The sequence below is a fragment of the Toxotes jaculatrix genome, chromosome 23 (assembly GCF_017976425.1).
Source record: "Toxotes jaculatrix isolate fToxJac2 chromosome 23, fToxJac2.pri, whole genome shotgun sequence".
Classification (NCBI taxonomy): Eukaryota; Metazoa; Chordata; class Actinopteri; family Toxotidae; genus Toxotes; species Toxotes jaculatrix.
The window spans coordinates 9,229,967-9,248,639 of record NC_054416.1 but is presented as its reverse complement, the minus strand read 5'-3'; the positions used below and the strand labels follow the sequence as shown (position 1 = coordinate 9,248,639).

The 18,673-nt window shown below is 41.6% G+C and overlaps 1 protein-coding gene across 3 annotated transcripts in view; it reads left to right on the top strand.

Annotated features, from left to right (window-relative positions):
- Positions 1–18,673, top strand: part of LOC121177297 (ADAMTS-like protein 1) — an 81,540-nt gene that overhangs the window by 59,327 nt on the left and 3,540 nt on the right. For 2 of the 3 annotated variants that reach the window (XM_041031562.1, XM_041031563.1), the window contains 18 exons: positions 499–544; positions 872–1,108; positions 2,391–2,517; positions 3,190–3,264; positions 4,412–4,569; positions 5,943–6,054; positions 6,251–6,389; positions 6,505–6,555; positions 6,663–6,867; positions 7,784–7,931; positions 8,054–8,138; positions 10,712–11,025; positions 12,455–12,584; positions 15,069–15,279; positions 15,363–15,542; positions 15,656–15,809; positions 16,007–17,009; positions 17,147–17,274. In XM_041031562.1, the coding sequence (XP_040887496.1) occupies positions 499–544; positions 872–1,108; positions 2,391–2,517; positions 3,190–3,264; positions 4,412–4,569; positions 5,943–6,054; positions 6,251–6,389; positions 6,505–6,555; positions 6,663–6,867; positions 7,784–7,931; positions 8,054–8,138; positions 10,712–11,025; positions 12,455–12,584; positions 15,069–15,279; positions 15,363–15,542; positions 15,656–15,809; positions 16,007–17,009; positions 17,147–17,274 (3,503 nt within the window). Of the gene's footprint in view, positions 1–498; positions 545–871; positions 1,109–2,390; positions 2,518–3,189; positions 3,265–4,411; positions 4,570–5,942; positions 6,055–6,250; positions 6,390–6,504; positions 6,556–6,662; positions 6,868–7,783; positions 7,932–8,053; positions 8,143–10,711; positions 11,026–12,454; positions 12,585–15,068; positions 15,280–15,362; positions 15,543–15,655; positions 15,810–16,006; positions 17,010–17,146; positions 17,275–18,673 lie in introns of those variants that run through there. The other variant, XM_041031564.1, reaches the window with a different exon arrangement.

Here is an 18,673-nt window from a genome sequence, read left to right as displayed (position 1 = left end):
AGACTGGTCACTAAGACAAATGAGAGTGTGTTTTATTGTTTTCAACTAAGGACTCCTGTTTTCCATTTCTTCCTTTTTTTCCTCCAGTTATCTTGAGTTTTTGAAAGCTCAGATTTTCTTTTTTTTATCCTGATTTGTTTTTTTTTCTTTTGTTTCTCAACATCATACCTGCTAAACATCACTGTGTTAGCATTGTGTGCAGGTTAGCCTTTAGTTGGCCTTTAGTTCAAAACACTGTTGTCCCTAATCAAAGCAAAGCACAATAACCAGTTTTATCATGAAATGTATGCATAGTCACACTGTGTGAATTTGACTGTTAAATCTAAACAAATCACAGACCAATATTTGTGGGTTCCCACATCATCACTGCAGGATTCCACACACTACTCAGCAATTCATAAAGATAATTAAGGTCAGTGGTTGATCATCTGCCAGGTCACTGACGTGTATTGTGGTTCATTTTATTGTTCACCCACATGTTCATTTTTTCATCTGCAGGACCTGTGAAGGGCAGAATATCAAATATCGCACATGCAGTAATGTGGTAAGTTTTGCAAACTCATTTTTATGTAATGGATGTCCGTGGAGCTTTCAAGTGGTTTTCTCTTGAGATAAACTGATACGGCAAATTGTGATTGAGAATTCAGTGTGGTGGAACTGTGAAAATATTACCAGGGTTTATGGTTAAGGGGTGTAATTTTGTGATCTAGGATCCTGTTGTTTGAGAGAAAGTGAGAAGTTGTGGGGTGGGGGAAACATCAAACTCTTTTTGTTTTCATTTAATCCGGTAAATACATGCAGCAATCACAATTTCAACCACAAAGAAGAAAAAAAAAAGGATTTAAAATATTCTTGTCTGTGTTTCCCTCAGGACTGCCCCCCGGAAGCTGGTGATTTCCGCGCTCAGCAGTGTTCAGCTCATGCAGACGTACGATACCAGGGTCAGTACCATGAGTGGCTGCCTGTGTACAACGACCCGGACAACCCCTGCGCTCTCAAGTGCAAAGCCAAAGGCTCTGGCCTTGTGGTGGAGCTGGCACCCAAGGTGCTGGATGGGACTCGCTGTTACACTGAATCTTTGGACATGTGTATCAGTGGAGTCTGCCAGGTAGGAGACTGACTGAGAGACCTCTGTGGTTTTCATTTCTTTTCATTTTTCTACTGTGGAAATAACAAGAAACCAAAATGTTCCCATTGTACACTCACAATATAGTGAACACAGAGTAGAGAGGTGAACTATTCTTAGCTTTCTGTTTCAGTGTTTGGACGTTTGCACAAGAGAGACTTTTCAGAAACCAAAACGTGATTTAGATCAATTGTTGTTCAGGAAATCTGAAAAAAGGATCTTCCAGAGTACACTCACATACCAGTGTGTTGTGAGCAGCCACAGACTTTGATTGGAGAACTTGAGGACAAATATGCAGTGAAGTATTTATACTACATGATAGAATAAAAGCTTTCAGGTAATGAAACATCTGGCTTTAGCAGCTTTATCTTTTTAGAATTTGCGACAGAACTCAGATTTTATCAATAATAGAATGGTAGCCAAAGGGAAACTCTTTTTGAAACACAGTTTTAGTTATACATTTCATTCATATATATATTCTTGTTAATGCAACAGTATGTTTACTGGTTCACAAGCTGTGGCATTACAGTGCATTTGGATGCAAGCAGATAAATCTGAGAAAGCTCATACTCAGTAGGTTGACCTATGCTAACATCATGCCATCTGCTTTACAAATGAATACCCAATGAGAATAATAATTGAGACTGGGCTTTTGACTGACAGCCCAGGAAATAGTTTAGAATGCATTTTTTCCCGGTTGAATGGAATTAATGTCCCAAGGCATTGTGTGTGCAGACACACACAAGGATTTTAATGTACTCTCTTAACATGCTTAGAAATACACTGTGGTTTTTGGTTTTTCTTACCGACAGAGATTGCGAAAAACTCCATCAATCAACTATGGATGGTTGCAGATAATGTTTAATAGAAAACAGTGGGGAAGTTTTTTTTTTTGTAAAAACCATGATCAGCTCAAAGGGGATGTTTCATGCTATCTTAATAAAACAAACAACAGATTTGTATGAACATGAAAGAAACCAGAGGATTGCTTGGATCATTTGATTATAACATTTACATGGTATGAAGAAAAATATTCTTTTCAAATTTAAATGAAGGGTCTAACAGAATCAGCATGTGTACTTTTACTGGGACTTGTTTTCATTTTTACTTGTATTTTGTCTGTTGTTTTCACATTTGCACAACACCCTGGTATTTTTTTTATTTACAATCTTTTCTGAAAGCTAAAGCTTTTGAAAATTAGAAAAGAGGTTGCAATTCTCAGATACTGTTTTTTTTTCAGTTCAGTTTTTCCTTTGTGTTTCAGATTGTAGGTTGTGATCATGAGTTGGGGAGCACGGCAAAGGAGGACAACTGTGGCGTCTGCAATGGAGATGGCTCATCCTGCCGACTTGTGCGAGGGCACTTCAAATCCCAGCATGCTTCAGGAAAAAGTAAGGAGTCTTTACTTGGGCAGTTTCGCTTATTCTAATTTAGACACAATTGCTTCTTTACTTTTAAGCTAAATTTAAGGGGAGCTTCACTGTTTTTACACATAAAGTTCAGTTTGCTAGCCATGGGGAACTCTACTGAAGCAGTTACATGTTGTCTCTGTGCCTCTGGAGAAGCTTTTGACAGAATAAGCCCTGACGAAGTCATCTGGGTTGTCTTGGCTTGGGCTCAGCTTCTAACATTTAAAAGGAAAGTCTCAGTTACAAACTGTGGGCTTGAGTTAAAAAGACAAGAGCACTTACTGGGTAGGAAAGTTATAATTAAAGATGCTAGGAAGTAGCATTATGGGAAGTGTGGGATTCAGTGATTTTGGAGCTTGACCCATACGAGACTGACTAGAAGTCTCAGATATCTCGGCCTCCTTTGCTTTGATCTTGACCCTTCTTTCTGAAGTCTGTTAAGTTGGAGCCCCCCCAACTCTATGGAAGTGCAACACTAAATACAGTGACGCTTTAAAGCTACATTTTTAACTTGTTTTGGTCACGTAGTTTTTTTGTTGAAGTTGAATAACAGTATTATATGTATCAGTTTTTTCTGCATGTCATTAAATACTGCTTAGATTCTTCTTCATGCTGTCTGTCTGTCTCTCTCTCTGTCTGTTTGTCTCACTCAAGCTGAGGACACAGTTGTCATCATCCCCTATAAGAGTCGTCATGTACGTCTTGTTCTGAAAGGCCCGGATCACTTGTGTAAGTCCTGGTAGGTCCAGGGTGCCCTTCCATCCAGAACAGTTGAACATGAGATTTATATTTGGCAGCGTTTTCTTTTATTGCCAAATACTGCACTTTAAACCCAAGTATTCTGCATGTGCTCTGCAAGTTTTACTGCAGATCATGTTATGTTTTCATAATGTGAGATACAAAAAGATTATTAGTTTTTCATTAAACATGTTTTGCTTGCTCAACCTTTCTAATAAACCTTTTTAATAAATATCTCAGCCAAATAACAACCCATAATTAATCTTTTATTCTTGATAATGGCCAAATATATTATATTTTGGGCTCTCTCGTGAAGGCTGGTTTTTAAAAGTGTCTCGGGGCAGAATAACAAGAAGAGGTATTTATTTCTTCCCTTTCCCCTGGCTCTGAGAAGACGGAAGACTTCCAGCAAATATCACTGATGTCAAAGTGCTGGCACCAAACTCCCCACTGAATCAAATGTATAGAGATGTTCCATCTCTGTACCTATCCTTAGCTCCATGGTCATTTTACAGATTGTTTCTCGAGACTGGCCAAAAGCGCTTCTTCTTCTGAATGGACAGATTTTTCATTAAATATTTCCCCCCATTCTCTTTTGGCCGAAGGCGCTTAAATTGTAACCATGTGTCGGCAGATGATGACTGCTGCTGGTTACTGCTTGTTCCTGTGTTTCCCCGTTGTTTTTGTTTAAATGTCTACATGGAATCACACAAGATCTTGTAAGGCCAAGGTTGACGTGAGGTCAAACAATGGAAAAGCTCAGCACAGTGCTGGCCCGCTCGCAGCCCTCCATGAGTCTCCTGGTAGTGCCAAAGTGAGGCTCTATGCCTCCAAATGTAACAGCCAGTGTGCGGTCTTACTTTGTAACTGGATCTGACTGAAGACCTGAGATAAATAACAGTCATCCTTTGGGTGTCTTGACATTTTAATCACTTCTTTACACTTATTTTCAGTTTCATTTTGGTTAAAGTACACAACAATGATGAAAAATGTAGGCAAGAAATGACTATGATACATCAAAGAGAAACTAAAGTTTCACTATGTACGGTGGATTTTGTGGAAGTCAGTGTACCTGTTTCCTCTTTCTGACCCTGGTGTGTCCATTGTGCTCCAGCTGTCTGCTCTGTTTCCTCTTTAGATGTGGAGAGTAAGACTCTGCAAGGGGTGAAAGGTGAACTGGAGTTAGACACATCAGGGCAGTACCACTTGGAGAACACCACCTTGGACTACCAGAAACTTTCTGATAAGGAGATCCTGAGAATGACTGGCCCACTTGGAGCTGACTTCACTGTCAAAGTAAGAGTGGCCTGAAGCATGACTCCGAACGAATGCTAATGTTGCACATTACGGCTAGATGTGTAAATGAGCAATTGATTGCTGACGAGTTTATCAGATGTGCTGTCACAACTTGTTTCTGCTGCCCCCAAGTGGCCAAAATAAACCCCAATTTTTTACAGATTTCAAATCATTTTGGATTTTTTGGGGTGAGTGAAGTGGTTACTTCAGCAAATTCTTTAACTTTCTTATCTGGTAACTAAAGCCAGTGGCCTTCAGTCTGCTTTCGAACGGCTTTGCTTGCAAATGATCCCAATCAGCTTCACTGTGCTGAAAAGCTGACATCACAGGGACATTTCTGTTTTCTTTTCCGCAGCTTAGCTCAAAACTGTAGTTTTTGCAATGCAAAGCTCTGAAAATAGTGCACCCCAGCCAAACTGTACTCTGATAAGTTCTTGTTTCCATGAACTCCTGGTGAACTTGTGCTAGTCATGCAGAGTTCAAAGCAGATTTGATTTTGGATGTTTAGATTTAAAGAAATCAGAGAATGTGTGCGCCTCTTCGGTATTAAATGCAAATTACTTTTTTTTGGCTACTTTCTCTCTTTGAGGGTCAACGTATTTTGGAAGCAGTGTGTCAAGCAATGAGGAAACAAGTAGTAACATTATAACTCTAAATCCATTGGTTGGTTTTGGCTTGAAAAAAAGAATTAATGTCTTACTGTCAACTATACTTGATGAAATTATTATTATCAAATGTCACATTTTAATTGCGGTATGTGTTATAATGTAACACAACATAAATTGGAGCATAGGATTTTTTTTTTTTTTAACAATGTCATGACATATTGGCTACAACATCTTTTCCAGCTTTGTTGCACACACACATATGTATTCACACACACACATTCTCAGACTAGGGCCAGAGAGTGGACATTAAAAATTATACAGGCCACAGACCAGGAAACGCCTGTGAAAACTTCCCCCCTCGTAAACATGAGTCAGGATCAGACAATAAATAGGAGTTGAGGAGACAGAAATCTGAGAGGCTATAAATGCATAATTTTCTAATCTGTTACGAGGCAGACAGCCAACTCATATAGCAGCCCTGGGAAAAAAAAAAAAAAGTTTGGACAAATGGAAAATGATATTAAAAAGTTCCCAGACAGCCGTTCCACTGTAAACACATGAATGTGAATGAGTAGCAGTGGAGTTTGTTTTATCAGTCTTGTAGGTATAATCTGTCTTTGGGCATCTCTTCAATACGGTTGAAATGTGAAAGTAGAAGAAAAATGTTTACTGAAATATTTATTGAATTTTACAAAATGTCACAATACTGCATATAAAATAGGTGAGAATTTTTTGATGGTGATTCCCTGAGCACTCTTTCTGTAGGTACAGTTTACCAGTGGAGCAGACAGTGTGATCCAGTACATCTACTACCAGCCAATCATCCACCGCTGGAGAGAGACAGACTTCTTCCCTTGCTCTGTCACATGTGGTGGAGGTAGGCAAGAACTTGTACTGCTGGAATTATAAAAATGGTACTTGATGGTAGCCAACAATATTTTCATCCATCTGGCTGAAAGTGGTGTTCCTCCTTTTCACATAGCTGAGTTTTTAACTATTGCTCCAATAAATAGACAGAGTGACCCTGAGTGTCAGTCTTTATTTTGGGACATCTGACATGTCTTTGTCTGTAGGTTACCAGCTAACCTCAGCAGAATGCTTTGACCTGCGGAGCGGCCGCGTGGTTGTGGATCAGTATTGCCATTATTACCCAGAGAATGTCAAACCTAAACCCAAACTGCAGGAGTGCAACATGGATCCCTGCCTGGCCAGGTTAGATACCAGACCTCTAGTAGGATTGAACTGGACAGAATACTTGATTTCAGATACAGATGTCTATACTGTATAATCATGAAGTCTAATTTCCTTGATTGGTTCATCCTTTTAGCGACGGCTACAAGCAAATTATGCCGTATGACCTCTACCATCCCCTGCCCCGGTATGTACTCAACTACTGTGAGATGAAATAGTGACACACAAAACAAATGTTTACATCTACCAAGACACATTAATCTCTTCATGACATGTAACCTTTTACAATGTCAGATGGGAGAGCAGTCCCTGGACCGCCTGCTCCACCTCCTGCGGCGGTGGCATCCAGAGTCGCTCAGTGTCCTGTGTGGAGGAAGACATGCAGGGAACCATCACGGCCACTGAGGAGTGGAAGTGTCTCTACTCCCCAAAGACAGCTATCCTGCAGCCCTGCAACACCTTCGACTGTCCCACCTGGCTGGCACAGGAGTGGTCACCCGTGGGTGCTCTTTGTAACACTGTTTTAGAATATTTTTCATATCATTGGCTTTTGTGAGGTGCTGTAAAGCATCACAAAATCAGAAATGTTGAGAAAGTAGAGCTAAAAATACCTAATAATAATGATATTAGCAAATGGTTCATTTGTCTTGGTAGTCTGCAGGTCGCTGCAGTGGGACTTAATTAACCCTTTAGCTTAGAGCATAAAAGAAAAACAGGAATCATTTTCTCACTGAAGAAACAAAAACATACTCAACAGTCTGGTCTGTGATCCTGTCACCTCCTCAGATGTCAAGCAGCATCCTCAACATGATAGGAACTCCTGTTAAAACACAATCTTGCTGAGTGATTAAGAGAAGACCTGCTGACCCCACTTTGAGTATCCTTCACCACCCTCGGCCCTTGAACACACCATCCAAAACAAACAAGCCCTGAAGTCAACAGCACACAGAGTTCTTTAACTTACTTTTCACACCCAGGCTATTGGGATGGTGCATTTGGATCAACCTGACCATCCTGATTATCTTACTTATTTGACAGAGTTGCAGTCACATTGACCACAAACGCCCCATATGACTTCCTCGTGAGGATTTTTCAACCTCACCACTCATACAGGCACAAGTAAAGGTCCAGGGAGTCAGATTTGTAGTCCCCTAAAAACCTGGGATGGTGTTTACCTAGCACATTCTTTCTTTGCCCTTAAATGCTTGTGTTGGCTGAGGATAGACAAAGTTCACTCCTGAGTAGAGAGCTTTGGAAGGTCTCTTTCTTTACTTTCCTTGAGTCCAAAGCTCACGTTTTCCTGTTAAACATGAGCAATGACGGGGTCACAGGGCTCAACATGTTAACATGTCTGTGTCTGACAATTATTATCATTTGATTGGTTATCAATAGATTATATCTGCTGTCATTATCAGTGCACGGTGACCTGCGGTCAGGGTCTGCGCTACAGGGTGGTGTTATGCATCGATCACAGGGGACTCCACGCCGGAGGCTGCAACCCCACCACCAAACCCCACATCAAGGAGGAGTGCCTGGTGACTGTTCCCTGCTACAAGTCCATAGGTTAGCAGGATTTTTTTTTTTTTGGTCATGTTTTAACCTCTCAACTTGTACTTATTTGTAAAATAAAATAGCATGTCTCTTGTGTCGTTAAACTTTTGTCTTTTCTGGGTCATTTGCTTTAGATGCACTCCCAGTTGAGGCAAAACCTGTGTGGCATAAGCAGGCCATAGAGCTGGAGGAGGAGATCACAGTGACTGAGGAACCAACGTAAGTACCATACACACACATGTGCACAAAGGTAAAGGATGCAGATGAGATCACATTAGTTTTGTGTCTTTGTTGAAGGAGTTCAGCTGTACTGACATTTAAAACATATTCTTCAATCTCTAACTCAATATTTTGGTCTACAGAATTGCATTTCTATTGCCTCTTTCTACAAATCAACACTGTTTTTCTGAATCCTAACACGCTTGTTACCCAGATCACATAGCTTGTTTGGAACCTCACTTTACTGTCAGAGGTGAATATTCTGCTGCTAAATAAATTTCCCCTTTTAAAGAATTACTGTCACTTTGCAGGGATAAGGAAGCAAAAGTCAGGCCCCAGATACACAGTTTTAACAACAGTCCAGACCTTAAGATTTACCTGGAGGTGAAATTGAAGTAGATGGGGAGCCGGTGCTGCCAAGAAAACCGCCACTGTATCATGGTTGTGTTCATGTCAGCTGCCATTTTCATCAACTTGGTGTCAAAATGTGCAGCTGGAGCCCCCATTTTTTATGACATTTTTCAAAACATACACCGGTTTGAGCACATGTCTCTTTTCACACCTGTGCAAACCAAATGATTGTCAGACACGATGGCAGAACAGTTCACCCCTGTGCAAGATAGATGTGAGACTTCAATGAACGTGTGCACGGTCAGGTCTGAGTAATGATTTTGCTGTTTTAGGTTATTTAAGGTAAAAGAGGATTTGGATGTGAAAGAGAAAAAACATCTTTTTGGAAACCACTGGACTGTTCAGTCACTTGCTACCACATTACCTCAGCAAGCCCTCAGATGTTCCAGATGTTCTTGTCCCACATATCAATGGACTAATAAAGGCTGTCCTCTGAAGATGGACAATGTTTGGACTCTACCCAGTGTCTTGCATGACTTGTATTAGCAACCATGTTAGCCAGTTCAAAACATCTGTTGCTTTGACTTATCTTTGGAGCACGAGATGGGGAGAGAACGAGAGAGAAACGCCAAAACATATGATTTTGCTCTAATGCAAAAAAAAAAAAAAGCATGTCTTTCCTCCAAAAGCACATAAATATATGTGTATAATATGCAGTCATTCACAAGCCAACAACAATATCTGCCCACCATATGGGGGCCAGGTTACGGATGTGAGAGGAAGGAGAAGGAAATTCCTGTGTTAGACTTATTGCACCTCCATTGCCAGGCCTTATGCCTGCCCTGAACCACCACTGTGCAACTGCTTGAAAAATTAAACCCATATATGCTCCACAACCTGGCCAAAAGGTTTTTTTTTTACCTTACCACTGCCATGAGTAACTAAAAAAAATTTCCATTGATGGAAATTAAATTGAAATGATTAGAATGGGGCTTTGGCGAATATTACAAAAATGTATTGTTTCCTTCCATGAATGAAATCAAGATTGTTTTTGAACTGACAGATGTACTTTAACTACGCATGAAGATAAACATTTCTGTGGGTTCGCTTGTTGACTTTGTTGTTCCTGTTCCAAGGTTTAACTGCCGGTGATTCATTTGTTTGTCCAAAACACAGTGAGTCCTTGAGCGCTCATAAAGAGCCGACTTTGCTGTAATTATGAGCTCTTCATTGGGGCATCTTATAAAACAGCAGGGTCCTCTTGTGTTGCGATCAGACTGCTCAACCAAGGAAGAATGCTGAACATTGGCGCAGGTTGCCATGTTAGTGGGACCTTTATGAGATACATGTATATTGGAGGCATGATGTAGAAAACTGATGTGGTACTTTTATAAACCCAGCAAGTGCAGTCACTCACTGGAACTTTTGGGCTCTGGTAAAGATTGTCAGGTCATCAATGTCAGATACACAGACTGAGATTAGTCTGTGTGAAACAATACATACACTCATTGTTCTCCAGTTTGTATGAGATAAATACAAACAAGCAAAACTAAAATGTGTATCAGTAAGTGACTGTTCCACCATTCATAATAATGCCAGGATCTAATGGCACTCATGAAAACACTGGACAAACACAGTGGGATGTCGATTTCCCATCCTTCATCTTTCAAAGAACTGAGCTTTTAATTTTGGTCATTAAGAGTGTCCATTAAATCTGCAGATCAACTAGGATTCAAACATGTTTCTGTCTCACACTTTCTAGTTTTATTGTTCTCTTGTGCTCTGTGAAAGCTATTGAAGGGGTGAACACCAATGATCTACAAGTATTTCCTTCTCTGATCCATTCTTTGAGATGAGGAAGGATGCACATTAAAGCCGTTTATCCACGAATGGCTGATCCTAAGTCTTCACAGCTGTTCAATTAACCACAGCAGGATAAATACTAAGTCCTTAGAGAGTTTAGGAACTTGGCAGCAAAAGGCTAAAATGTATACACAGGGGGAAGGCTTAAAACCTCTGACTTCCTATCAAGCTACATTGAAGCACTGTTGATTTGGAGTCTTTATCAAGTCTAATTATAACTACATTTCTGAATCTGTTGGCATAGGTATGTGACGTGTATGTGAATACTTCCTGAATGAACAGCAAGCTGTTTATTTTAATATGTCGGTGATGAATCATGCTCTGTTTACTTTCTCAAACAACCTGTGTCTCATCTTCAGCTTCATCCCTGGTCCCTGGCAGCCCTGCAGCAGGACTTGCGGCGCCGGAACCCAGCAACGGACTGTCAAGTGCCAGGTGCTGCTTTCTTTCTCTCAGACTGTTGCTGACCTGCCCGACGACGAGTGTGAGGGGGTCAAACCTGCAACGAGTCAGCCCTGCTACCGTACTCCCTGCTCTGGTGTTTTGGGCCAAGGAAAAGAAAGTAAAAAAGAGGGGGAAGAAGAGAAGGAGGAGGGGGAGACACCCGAAAGAGAGGAGCTGCACGACTGGGAATATGAAGGGTTTACGGAGTGCTCGGAGAGTTGTGGGGGAGGTATGGATCATTACTGCCCTCTCTAACACGAGAAAGTAAAGAAAGAGAACTCGAAAGGACAGAGGGTAGAAGCTGAAAAGTTGACACGGCAAACACTTTAACAGTCACGCTTTGAGCTAGAGGTTAACATGAGCGTGCTAACATGGTTAGAGATTAGGATACTAATCTAGATAAGTGAAAACTTATCACCTGTTAGTGACACTAGAGGAAACATCAGGGGATCACTGGAAGTCAGTAGGATTATGAATGCCTCTACCAAATTTCATGGCAATCCATACATTCGAGTTTGGACCAAAGTGGTGAACCAACCAACAATGACTAATAGTGCCCTCCCTGCAGCCATTGCATTGTTATCAACAACATTGTTATCTGACAGTCAGTGTGATCTTATTGTATATATACAAAACTTCTTAGTTGGAAAGCAGCGTAATTCCTGAAAGCAAACCTCACTCTGTCAGTGTCACTGAATTCGTCCCAGTTGTTATTTAAAAAAAAGTGAAAAAAAGAATGTGAAAAGTCAGAGCAGTAACCAGTGACGTTATGTCAGTGGATGACTAAAGCCATGCCACTATGGGCTTTGAAGTAAGTTATATGATGTTAGATGATAATAGATGGAATTTCATCTATTTAACCTTAAAGGTCATTTGTCACCGACTCTCCCAGCAGATGTGAATGCAGCACCAGACAGAGACAGCTTTCCTAAACATCCTGCCAACATTCGTTGAGGCCCACTTTAATCTCCCCACTTCCACATCCAAATATGTATGCCTGCGTTGTGTGTTCATGTGTTAGTGTCTGCCTGAGTGTGCATGTGTAACTTAATTTCTGCACATGGGCGTAGGCTTTTGTCAGTGTCTGTGTGTATGTGCGCTCACCCAAACCCAACAAACTCCCATCCAGGGATGATTACAGAATAGTATCGGATGTCACATACGCACCCAGAGGGCTGCGCTCCTGTGGACCATCACACCACTGTGGCGTTTGAAGTGCCTGCCTCGCTCTTATTGTCCCCAACATTGGAAGCAGACTCGAAGATTTATATTACGTTGCTTTTAACATGACCTGACATCATACCCCTACAGTTTATCCACAGTTCAGATGTTTAGCAGGCAGCTGTACTGTTTTAATGTTCATTGTGCCCCATTAGATACAACCACTGCTTGCTTTCATTGAGGGCCCTAATATCTGGGGTGCTTCATTGCAGTGTCTGCTTGCAATATTCTATATGTGTGTGAATGTGATAATATGTGAGTAAGAGATGCTTAACAAGAATAAATTGGGTTTGCATTTTTGCCATTCACTCTAAGAAGAAGTGGGACAGTGAGCATGTGGATATCAACACATATTAACAATCATGAATGAACCCTGTGTTGTAGCTCATGGTTCTTTCGTTATCCCTTGTAACTGATTTGGTGCTGTCTAATCCAAGGTGTGCAGGAGGCTGTGGTGATCTGCCTGAACAAGCAGACCAGGGAGGCAGCAGACCAGAGCCTGTGCGTGAGCTCCCGTCGGCCCCCCCAACTCCTCCAGGACTGCAAAATTCAGCCCTGCCCACCCAGGTACGGCAAAACCCACAAATCAGACCTACATCATTATCATTTAGACATAGTTTAAAATGTGTTTGTACGTGAGCATTAAAATAGGCTTGATTGATGGATGCAGTAAAAATGAGGAGGAAATGTGTATTTGGAAAAAGGTTTTGGCTGCATTCAGGAAGAAAATATTAATTAAAAACAGGACCAAATTCTGGCAGTGCTCTCTATTAGTTTTCCAAGACTGTAACCCAGCAAAATATGCAATATAAGGAGCAGGGACATTCACGTACCATTTCCTAGAGCCCTGATGCACCCTGGGTCCTACACCTGCAACTACTTGGCTCTCAGACTATCAAAAAAAAAAAAAAACACATCACACTAGTTGAATAAATCTAGTTGAATCTCTCCTCATCACTGGTTGTGTACAAAAGAGATTTAAATCCTTCTAATCCACTACATTATCCCTCTCAGCCTAAACCACTAGGGCAAATTAAGTCACTGTTTAGGCCACTTGAGTCCAAGTGATACTGAGACAGAATGACAGAGATGGATGGTTCTATCACTGAGGACAGGAAATGAAGCCAGTGGGACAGCTTGTGGAAGCTGGTCAGAATCAGACACAGTAGGGATCAGATGTCAGTGGCAGCTCTACCTGCTAGGCTCAGATGTGATATTGTCCTTGGAAGAACTTTTCAAGATTTCTTTTTTTTTTTCTTCGGTTCTGTCAACTCAAAAATGTAGGAGCCCTACTGCTGCTGTAGTTAGTGTTCCCTTTAAAAACCAGCTGAAGCAAAAAGCCTCCACTTGCCTTTTTATACTAACAGCATGACCATTAGCGATCCCACATCATAGGGGGGCTGAAAAGATAAAGTTTATATTTAGCGGATGCGACTGGAAAGCACAATACACTTTCATAACATCAGAGTTTTTGCCTGATAGTGGTGATTGAAGAAATGTTTGGCAGACACTAAAAACTTTAGGATTGATTATCATGAATGCCCTTTGAAAATGAAATAGATCTCTGACACTTAGTTTTCAATACCTGTACAAAATTGACTCTTTGACCTTATAGTTGAGGAAAGTATTGAAAATGAAAAATATTCAGCCTCTGGGAAGACTGGCCTGTTTGCTAATTCCTGTTTAGTCAAAGTTTTGCAGTTTTTTTTAGTTTATCCACTCATTGACCAATAGATATCAATTGGGAACGTGGTGGATGAGCAATCCTGGAATTCCACATTTAAATTGCAAATATTAACTGCTTTTTGTAGAACACCCAAAAGTCATCAAAATTAAGTACCTGAATGGTTAAGCAGTATAATGACATGTTGTTTAAAATATCTGAGCCGTGGCTAAACAGTGAGTGGATTTCGCGGTAGGCCACACGTTTCAAGTTAACACCGTGCGCAGTGTCGGTATTCCACCACTCACACTCTTGTCAGAAAACCCAGAGGCTTGCAGCCTGCCCTTGACTGTTTTTCCAGGCCTTGAGTCTTGTTTTCAGGCACAACAAACGCTGTATTGGGCTTGTTTCCTTTGGCCCTTTACTCCCTCCCTGAGGCCTCCTCACCCTCCCATATTAAGCTACACTCTTTGGATACTGTTCCCTCTGAAGGGAAACAGCCATAAGATTTGGCTTTTGCTATAGTACCGCTTCAGAAACAAGCTTCATTCCCAATTCTCCTCAGTCCCTGGACTCTTGAGTAAATATGAATAGTTTTGAAATATCACCTAATCTGTCAAGCAAAAAGTAAAGTTCCTGCCATCTTGGTCAAAGCCAAAGCCTTTAGATGCCTTTAAAGGCATAGCGGCTAGGTAGACACATGCCACATCATTTTCAAGATTGGAATAAAACTGCCAAGATAACTTTGATGCTGGATTGATCACCCTGTATGAAACTCTGTCAGGCAACAGGCAACAACATGAATATTGGTCCACGTAGGTTATTGGGAAAATGTGGGTGAAGAAGTAATGCCACAGGGACATCTCAAGTATCATTGAATTCAGTGGGAGACTTAATGTATCTTCGCCAGGATCCGGCCCCATGAATCACTCTTTTCGTTTTCACTCGTATTCACTTTCATGAATTTCACTTTCATGAAGTTACACATTCATAAGACTGCAAGAGTGTCCTCTCCTGGGATCAAAAAGAAAAAAACATCAAGAACTCTGACTAAACTCCTCCTGACTACACTCCTTTACAGGTTGGAGAATGGGCTACATAGATATTTCCTCAAAGGATAAAGTGGTAATTAATCAGGGATGCTCAAGGTTAAGAGTTTGAAAAATCTGTGGCCCCAGAGGAAGACTAAGTTACAGTGCATTTCTTTTAAATCCAAAACTAACCCATGTTTGTGGATAACAATCAAATACAGGTCAGACCTATAACCTGGTGTTCAACTGGTTCAAGGAAATCTAGATCTGCCCAAAGAACTAAGGAACATGTGGTTTATTGAGCATATAACAATCTTTGAGCATGATGAAGGTTAATGATAAACATTGTATTGACAGGTGGGAAACAGGTGAGTGGAGTTCATGCTCTGCTACCTGTGGGGTTGGTCTCATGACACGCACTGTGGCTTGTACTCACCGGCCGTCTCGAGACAGCAACCGAACTCAGGTTTTGAGGGATGAAGACTGTCAAAATCCCAAGCCAAGTCCGGTCCAAGCCTGCAACCGCTTTGACTGCCCTCCCATGTGGGACACACAGGACTGGGGACAGGTAAAAGGAAGCTCACCAACATAAATGCCTGACCCAGCAGTTAGTCTGAAGCATCTAGCACTTCTATATTTTTGTCTCTGCAGTGCTCCCAGAGCTGTGGTGGTGGAGTGCAAATGAGGCAGGTACTGTGCAAACAGCGGCTGGCAGATGGCAGCATCCTGGAATTACCTGACACATTTTGCCCTTCCAAAAGCCCCGCAAACCAGCAGCCCTGTGCCAAGCAAGAGTGCCCACTTCACTGGGTCACAACAGACTGGTCCAAGGTAGGTTTTTCCTTGTGGCACCAAAAGGTAATACCATATGTATAGTATTCAGGATCTGATCGTTTCAAATCTTACAATATTACAATATTCAATATTACAAAATCTTTATTCAGTGTTCTGTGACGTGTGGAAGTGGCATTCAGACTCTACAGGCCATCTGCAGGAAATATGGGGAGGATGGGCAATATCAGACCGTAGACCCTAAGAACTGCTCCTTAATTGCCCGGCCCGCCAGAATCCGGTCGTGCTCCCTCAGGCTCTGCGAGAGTAAGGGACCCTCTATTTGGCTCTGTTTAGTTCACTTGTACTGCGAAGAGAGTGGAGACTGACAGAAAAATGTGATACTATGCAAGAAACATGTCCCATAGCTTTGCTGTTTCAGTTGTGATTTATGGAAAAATACAAATGCACAAACATATAGACAATAATTAAGCCATTCGCCTGTCCTGTTTATTTCATCACAGACTCTATCAAGCCTGATCCCGCCATACTGGCCCAGAGGAAGGTTTGTATCCAATGGAGGAAGGACAAAAAGTTACAGGTGGTTGTGGGAGGCTATGGCTACTTCCTGCCCTGGACAACTGTGGTCCTTCGCTGCCCAACCCGCCACCTCCGCAAAGGCCACGTTCGATGGTTGAAGGAAGGGAAGCCCCTGGTCAGCCTCCCGCACCTCTCTATAACTCCGCTGGGATACATGAAGATTCAGCAGGTTCGTGCATCTGATGCTGGGATTTACACTTGCATTGCAGGCCAAGCACAAGAACATTTTGTCCTACAGATTATTGGCAGCAAGCAGAAGCTCTCTGTTCCAGAGTCATGGTTCCTCGCAGATGGACAACAAAAGGTTGGGCAGCCAGGTGTGGCCTCAACAGGAGACAGATTTCAGGGGCTGCCCATCTCCCTCAACCAGTATGACAACATTGTTGAGCATTTGCTTGAACTCAAAGGCTCTGTCCAAGATGAAAGAGACATTACTGATAAACCCCACTCCAGTGAAAAGAACAGGTCGACCCTGGAGGATGAAAGAGCAAGTACAGAATTTTCAACCCCTGTCGTACTCATCGCTGATACCCACAGGCTCGATGAGATCATGCACAACCTCTCTGAAGGTCTCCGAGGACCACGGGGGGAACAGCTCATCACTCAGTTGCTCAGTGAGCTCACTATGGGTCAGGGAGAAACCAACGACTCGACTCTTCACCCACCGGAAAGTGCAGAATCTTTCACACAAGGGCCGCTTCTTTATAAACCAAAAGCCCACACAACCAGGCCAAGAAAGCCAGTGATAATCCAACGACCCAGGAACGTTGGTGTGGCACCGTCGTCTGAAATGATAGTTTATGTGGGAGTGCCAGCTTTACTGCAGAAACCAGTTGCTAGTTTGGAGCTGAGATGTGAGGCACTGGGGAACCCTGAACCATCCCTAACATGGACAAAGAATGGAAAAGAGTTGCTCTATAACAGCAGGTTAGAACTACCCCTCAATGTGGCTTTTTGTGCAAAAAGCTTTAACAGAACTGCAAATTTTGTTTTACAAAAGTAGCTTACTGTTCTTTGACAGAACTGACTCAGACTCAGTGGTTGTTTTGTCGTTGTGTTGGCAGAGTAGGCCTGTTGCCCACCGGCTCACTTAGGATCCTGTCTCCAAGCAAAGTGGACGAGGGTTTGTACACTTGCACTGCCAGGAATCGTCTCGGATCTACATTTCTTTCGTCTCTGCTGCAGACCACAGGTACGGTTGATGAACACCATATAATAGCCATATAAATATGTCTGAATAAACTGTGGTTCTTTTCATGAGGTGACTAGTTTATGTGAATAAAGATTGTCCAGTTGTTTAGAATTTAATTTTAAGTTGGAAACAACCTTTCAAGGTTTTGAAAATATAATATAAAATGCAGTACAAGATATCTAGAACTTTCTGTTAGGATTAAAAGATAAAAATATGTCATCCTGGGTCTAAATATTGTTTTCAATTTTCTATTTAAGTTTAACATTTTTGGGAAATTAGCTTAGTCACTTTCTTGCAGAGAATTAAATGTGAAGATCGATACCACTGGAGCCATGAAGCTGCCTTAATGAGCAGATCATGAATACATTAGTTTGACTTTACTGAAAACTGTTTTTGTAGCTACACATACAAATGATATAGCCAGTATTAACCTTGTGTCAAGTAGAGTTTGTCCTAATATACTTCCATGTAGTCCAGTTTACAGTAATTTGTGTTGTTCTTTTGTGGTTCAGGCTTAGAGATTCTGGGAAAGCATTCTTTTCAACTGAGAAACACACACGCACACACACCCAGGCAGAACCACAGACACAGATATACAGTAAGCTTTTACACACCCCAGTGGCTCATCTGGCTGAGTCAGTGGTGGGGAATGTCTGGAGTATGCCACAGCTGGGGTCACCTATAAGCTGCGCTGTCCTTCGTCTCCTCGGATTAAAAGAAGTCATGGCCTTTCTGCGTTCCCATCAAAGCACCGCCACTGTGGGTTTCCTGATGCTCCAGCACTTCTACTCCCCATACGACAACAATTAGAGGTTCCAGGCAATGTTTCAAGGAAGATTAAGTGGGTGCACCCCATTTGCCTAATCTAAATGGAAAGGATAAAGAGGCTTACAAGTGCTTAAAAATGTCCAAACTGCATTTTCTTATATTTTTAATTCAAAGTCATTTAAAGGCCATGTCTGAAGGGTTTATTTCTAAAATCTAAAGAATGCAATCCAGGGTACTCTGAATGACTTTCCAGGGAAATTGAATTGTAAATATAATTCTATCCCAAGTTTGTGGAAAGTAAAATCTCATTTCAGAACAAGAACAGGCTGCTTGCCATTTCCAAACATTACCCTCTTAATAAGGTCAAAGAAAAAGTTTGGAGCTGTTGCAGTGACAGTAACTGGAGACATTTTGAGACATATAGTCATATTTGTTTATTTTTTCGGGCACTACTGCTGCATTTTCAGCTCCAACCAGTATGTTTTGTTCAGTCGAGAGCTTATAACTTTTAAAGAAGTGATGATTTTCATTAAAGTCTTCACTGAATATGCAGTGTCACTGTGGTGAGACAGGAAGTCTGTTTAGTTGAAGTTTACACACTGAATTCTCTAATCAGGAATACATAGTGCAC